This window comes from Salvelinus alpinus, chromosome 3 (assembly GCF_045679555.1).
Source record: "Salvelinus alpinus chromosome 3, SLU_Salpinus.1, whole genome shotgun sequence".
Taxonomy (NCBI): Eukaryota; Metazoa; Chordata; class Actinopteri; order Salmoniformes; family Salmonidae; genus Salvelinus; species Salvelinus alpinus.
Window position 1 is genome coordinate 92374430 of NC_092088.1, and position 6226 is coordinate 92380655.

The 6226-nt window shown below is 41.7% G+C and overlaps 1 protein-coding gene across 1 annotated transcript in view; it reads right to left on the minus strand.

The window, feature by feature from the left end:
- The window catches only part of LOC139571525 (uncharacterized), a 157950-nt gene extending 156941 nt beyond the window's left edge, over positions 1 to 1009 (minus strand). The window contains exons 1-2 of the mRNA XM_071394492.1: positions 852 to 1009; positions 646 to 714 (exon numbers count right to left, since the gene is read on the minus strand). Of these exons, the coding sequence (XP_071250593.1) occupies positions 646 to 712 (67 nt within the window). The 5' untranslated portion in view covers positions 713 to 714; positions 852 to 1009. The remainder of the gene's footprint in view (positions 1 to 645; positions 715 to 851) is intronic.
- Positions 1010 to 6226: the final 5217 nt, after the last annotated feature.

Sequence of the window (6226 nt, forward strand, 5' to 3'; positions counted from 1 at the left end):
TATATATAGTAGTACTAGACACTGTAGTATATATAGTAGTACTAGACACTGTAGTATATATAGTAGTACTATACTACTATACACTGTAGTATATATAAGAGTACTATACTACTATACACTGTAGTATATATAGGAGTACTATAGGGTGGATGCCTACAGAAGAGTTGGATTCACCCTTAGTTTAGTTTTTACATCAGTGCAGAGGAAGGAAAGGAGACTAGGAGAGGAATCCACCTTAGGTTATGCACCTTAACACTACACAAGCAACTAAAGACACAATGAGATAATATTAATCACACACACACACACACACACACACACACACACACACACACACACACACACACACACACACACACACACACACACACACACATCAGTGCAGATGAAGGAAAGGAGACTAGGAGAGGAAATCACCTTAGACCATGCACCCTAAAGGGATCTCCACAGTTTACACAATGGAGCCGACAGACAATAGTAGCAGAACTATCTAGACAGAGAAGCAAAAGGACCTCCGTCGGCTCCGTTTGATTAGACTGTGTAGAACCCTTAAGACCACAATAGTGACGAAAGACACAATGAGATCATATTAATCACACAGAGGTATTGAAGGCAGTGAGATATTAAATGTGTATTATACTGTACCAGAGCCTGCTGTGTGTAGGAGATGTAGAAGAGTCACACACAGACAGTCTAGTTGAGCCGCCTTCATTCCTGAAGACAATTACATTCATCATAAAGAGACTAACATAACTTGAAACCAGGAAAGCAATACTGTAGCATTACTTCTACAATAACAATGGATAACATAATATAACACATTTCAAAAGACAACTAGCTGATCCATTTACCTGGTTGAATCGGTCCTATTGAGGCACTGCAGTCTGATAAATGTACTAGTGTTCTGTGATCAAACTATTGTGATGTGATCAAACTACCTTCTTATTCTTTCTATTCCCTGGAACAAGAACCTGTTCAACTGCATCGCTGCACACAACTGTTGCATAGTGAGCTCAGAATCAGATAACATGAGTGTGAACTGTGGTGGTAAGTTTTGGTTGAGGATTCCAAGCCTGGCTGATGTGTAGACCATGTGACACAGAGAGGTCTGGAACCCAACCTGGTGTCAGAGCAAAACATATAATAGTTAACCCCAATCTGTGCCACTCCATTTATATAGTATGATTTGTTTCTGTTAGGTTACATTACTAGACTAGATGTAACTTAGTAAACATAAATACAGAACACTCAAATTAGTATAAGTTACGTTTGGTATGGTCACATAAGACATGTGGTTATTTAAGGCAGAACTGAAAGGAGGGTGGTTGGTCAAGGTGGACGTATAACGTAAACATCTAGTGTAATAATCTAGTGTTAACGTGTTTGAATCTCACCACGGACTAATACACGTTCACACTCATGTACCTCTTCTAAACCATTTCCATTTGAATGTACATTAAAAGGAACAGCCAAGGAGCACAAGGCTTTCAAGCCTTTCTATAGGCTCTTTTTTTAATTTTTTTTATTTCACCTTTATTTAACCAGGTAGGCCAGTTGAGAACAAGTTCTCATTTACAACTGCGACCTGGCCAAGATAAAGCAAAGCAGTGCAACACAAACAACAACACAGAGTTACACATGGAATAAACAAACATACAGTCAATAACACAATAGAAAAAAAAGAAAGTCTATAAGCAGTGTGTGCAAATGGCTTGAGGAGGTAAGGCAATAAATAGGCCATAGTAGCGAAGTAATGACAATGTAGCAGATTAACACTGGAGTGATAGATGAGCAGATGATGATGTGCAAGTAGAGATACTGGTGTGCAAAAGAGCAGAGAAGTAAATTAAAACAATATGGGGATGAGGTAGGTAGATTGGTTGGGCTATTTACAGATGGGCTATGTACAGCTGCAGCGAACGGTTAGCTGCTCGGATAGCTGATGTTTAAAGTTAGTGAGGGAAATGTAAGTCTCCAGCTTCAGCGATTTTTGCAATTCGTTCCAGTCACTGGCAGCAGAGAACTGGAAGGAAAGGCGGTCAAAGGAGGTTTTAGCTTTGGGGATGACCAGTGAGATATACCTGCTGGAGTGTGTGCTACGGGTGGGTGTTGTTATCGTGACCAGTGAGCTGAGATAAGGCGGAGCTTTACCTAGCATAGATTTATAGACGACCTGGAGCCAGTGGGTCTGGCGACGAATATGTAGCGAGGGCCAGACGACTAGAGCATACAGTACGCAGTAGTGGGTGGTATAAGGGGCTTTGGTAACAAAACGGATGGAACTGTGATAGATTGCATCAAGTTTGCTGAGTAGAGTATTGGAAGCTATTTTGTAGATGACATCGCCGAAGTCGAGGATCGGTAGGATAGTCAGTTTTATGAGGGTAAGTTTGGCGGCGTGAGTGAAGGAGGCTTTGTTGCGAAATAGAAAGCCAATTCTAGATTTGATTTTGGATTTGGATTAGAGATGTTTAATATGAGTCTGGAAGGAGAGTTTACAGTCTAGCCAGACACCTAGGTATTTGTAGTTGTCCACATATTCTAGGTCAGAACCGTCCAGGGTAGTGATGCTAGTCGGACGGGCAGGTGCCGGCAGCAATCGGTTGAAAACTAGCGTTTAAGAGCAGTTGGAGGCCACGGAAGGAGTGTTGTATGGCATTGAAGGTCGTTTGGAGGTTAGTAAACACAGTGTCCAAAGAAGGGCCAGATGTATACAGAATGGTGTCGTCAGCGTAGAGGTGGATCAGGGAATCACCCACAGCAAGAACGACATCGTTGATATATACTTTAATGTCTTGTGTTTTTCCATATGAAGTCCCTTACATTTTACAGTCCATAGTTTTCCTCCACACCAGTGAACTACAGGTCACATTCATTTCATATCTTTAGAATGTGCAAAGCCATCCTGGAAAATGTATACAGGCAGCGGGAACAAGTGTGAGAAACTGTCACAAACCCGGTTAAATAGGTCTGGACTGGGGAGACCAACCCACCTCTCCAGTCTGTCCAGTAGGACATCATGGTCAACAGTGTCAAATGCAGCACTTAAATCTAAGAGTACAAGGCCAGAGAGCTCTTTGGCATCTGTGTTGGCTCTAAGATCATTTACCTAGTTAACTAAGGCTGTCTCTGTGCTGTGGTGGGCACGAAAACCAGATTGGAGCACGTCGCCATCCACATCGACGGGTGTGCAGTTGAGCAGGTCGAGAGCTTCAAGTTCCTTGGTGTCCTAATCACTAAAGACTTAAAATGGTCCAAACACACACATACAGTTGTGAAGAAGGCGTGACAGTGCCTCTTCCCCCTCAGGTGGTTGAAAAAGTTTGGTATGGGCCCTCAAATCCTTAATAAGTTATACAGCTGTACCATTCAGAGCATTTTGACTGGCTGGTTGGACCCTGTATATAGTATGGTATTGAACTGACCCTGTAAATAGTATGGTATTGAACTGACCCTGTAAATAGTATGGTATTGAACTGACCCTGTAAATAGTATGGTATTGAACTGACCCTGTATATAGTATGGTATTGAACTGACCCTGTATATAGTATGGTATTGAACTGACCCTGTATATAGTATGGTATTGAACTGACCCTGTATATAGTATGGCATTGAACTGACCCTGTATATAGTATGGTATTGAACTGACCCTTTATATAGTATGGTATTGAACTGACCCTGTATGTAGTATGGTATTGAACTGACCCTGTATATAGAATGGTATTAACTGACCCTGTATATAGTATGGTATTAACTGACCCTGTATATAGTATGGTATTGAACTGACCCTGTATATAGTATGGTATTGAACTGACCCTGTATATAGTATGGTATTGAACTGACCCTGTATATAGTATGGTATTGAACTGACACTGTATATAGTATGGTATTGAACTTACCCTGTATATAGTATGGTATTAACTGACCGTGTTTATAGTATGGTATTGAACTGACCCTGTATATAGTATGGTATTGAACTGACCCTGTATATAGTATGGTACTGGAACTGACCCTGTATATAGTATGGTACTGGAACTGACCCCGTATATAGTATGGTATTGAACTGACGCTGTATATAGTATGGTATTGAACTGACGCTGTATATAGTATGGTATTGTTCTGCTTGTTGTGGCAGGATTTCAAACAAGCAGTTCATTCCTCAAAACCCACATATGTCATGAGTTAAACCAGTTGTGCACGCAGTGGGCCAACATTCCTGCACAGCGATGTGAAAGACTGATCAACAACTACAGGAAGCATTTGGTTGCAGTCGTCGGCGCTAATGGTGGCACAACCACTTACTGAGTGTAAGGCAGCAATTGGGTGTAGCATAACTGTTAGATAAATAAAATTAGTAGACTATACTTTTTTCATATATATTTGTAAACTCAGGTTCCCTTTATATAATATTAGGTTTTGGTTGAAGATCTGATTACATTCAGTATTAAAAATATGCAAAAACATAGAAAATCATAAAGGGGGCAAATACTTTTCAGAGCACTGTAGGTCATTACCCACCACTAAAGACACACAGACTGTAGGTACATTACCCACCACTAAAGACACACAGACTGTAGGTACATTACCCACCACTAAAGACACACAGACTGTAGGTACATTACCCACCACTAAAGACACACAGACTGTAGGTACATTACCCACCACTAAAGACACACAGACTGTAGGTACATTACCCACCACTAAAGAGACACAGACTGTAGGTACATTACCCACCACTAAAGACACACAGACTGTAGGTACATTACCCACCACTAAAGACACACAGACTGTAGGTACATTACCCACCACTAAAGACACAGACTGTAGGTACATTACCCACCACTAAAGACACACAGACTGTAGGTACATTACCCACCACTAAAGACACACAGACTGTAGGTACATTACCCACCACTAAAGACACAGACTTTAGGTACATTACCCACCACTAAAGAGACACAGACTGTAGGTACATTACCCACCACTAAAGACACACAGACTGTAGGTACATTACCCACCACTAAAGACACACAGACTGTAGGTACATTACCCACCACTAAAGACACACAGACTGTAGGTACATTACCCACCACTAAAGACACACAGACTGTAGGTACATTACCCACCACTAAAGGCAAACAGACTGTAGGTACATTACCCACCACTAAAGACACACAGACTGTAGGTACATTACCCACCACTAAAGACACACAGACTGTAGGTACATTACCCACCACTAAAGACACAGACTGTAGGTACATTACCCACCACTAAAGACACACAGACTGTAGGTACATTACCCACCACTAAAGACACACAGACTGTAGGTACATTACCCACCACTAAAGACACACAGACTGTAGGTACATTACCCACCACTAAAGGCAAACAGACTGTAGGTACATTACCCACCACTAAAGACACACAGACTGTAGGTACATTACCCACCACTAAAGACACACAGACTGTAGGTACATTACCCACCACTAAAGACACAGACTGTAGGTACATTACCCACCACTAAAGACACACAGACTGTAGGTACATTACCCACCACTAAAGACACACAGACTGTAGGTACATTACCCACCACTAAAGACACAGACTTTAGGTACATTACCCACCACTAAAGAGACACAGACTGTAGGTACATTACCCACCACTAAAGACACACAGACTGTAGGTACATTACCCACCACTAAAGACACAGACTGTAGGTACATTACCCACCACTAAAGACACACAGACTGTAGGTCATTACCCACCACTAAAGGCACACAGACTGTAGGTACATTACCCACCACTAAAGACACAGACTGTAGGTACATTACCCACCACTAAAGACACACAGACTGTAGGTACATTACCCACCACTAAAGACACACAGACTGTAGGTACATTACCCACCACTAAAGACACACAGACTGTAGGTACATTACCCACCACTAAAGACACACAGACTGTAGGTACATTACCCACCACTAAAGACACACAGACTGTAGGTACATTACCCACCACTAAAGACACACAGACTGTAGGTACATTACCCACCACTAAAGACAAACAGACTGTAGGTACAAATAGTAAAAATGTTGTTTGAGCATTTTGACGATTTAACAAGAGAGAGCAGAGGTCAGAGAGCAGAGGTCATCCTGTGTGGTTGGGATGATCACTGGTTGTAAGCGCCTGTAACACCTGACATTCACAGAGTACAAAACCACACACA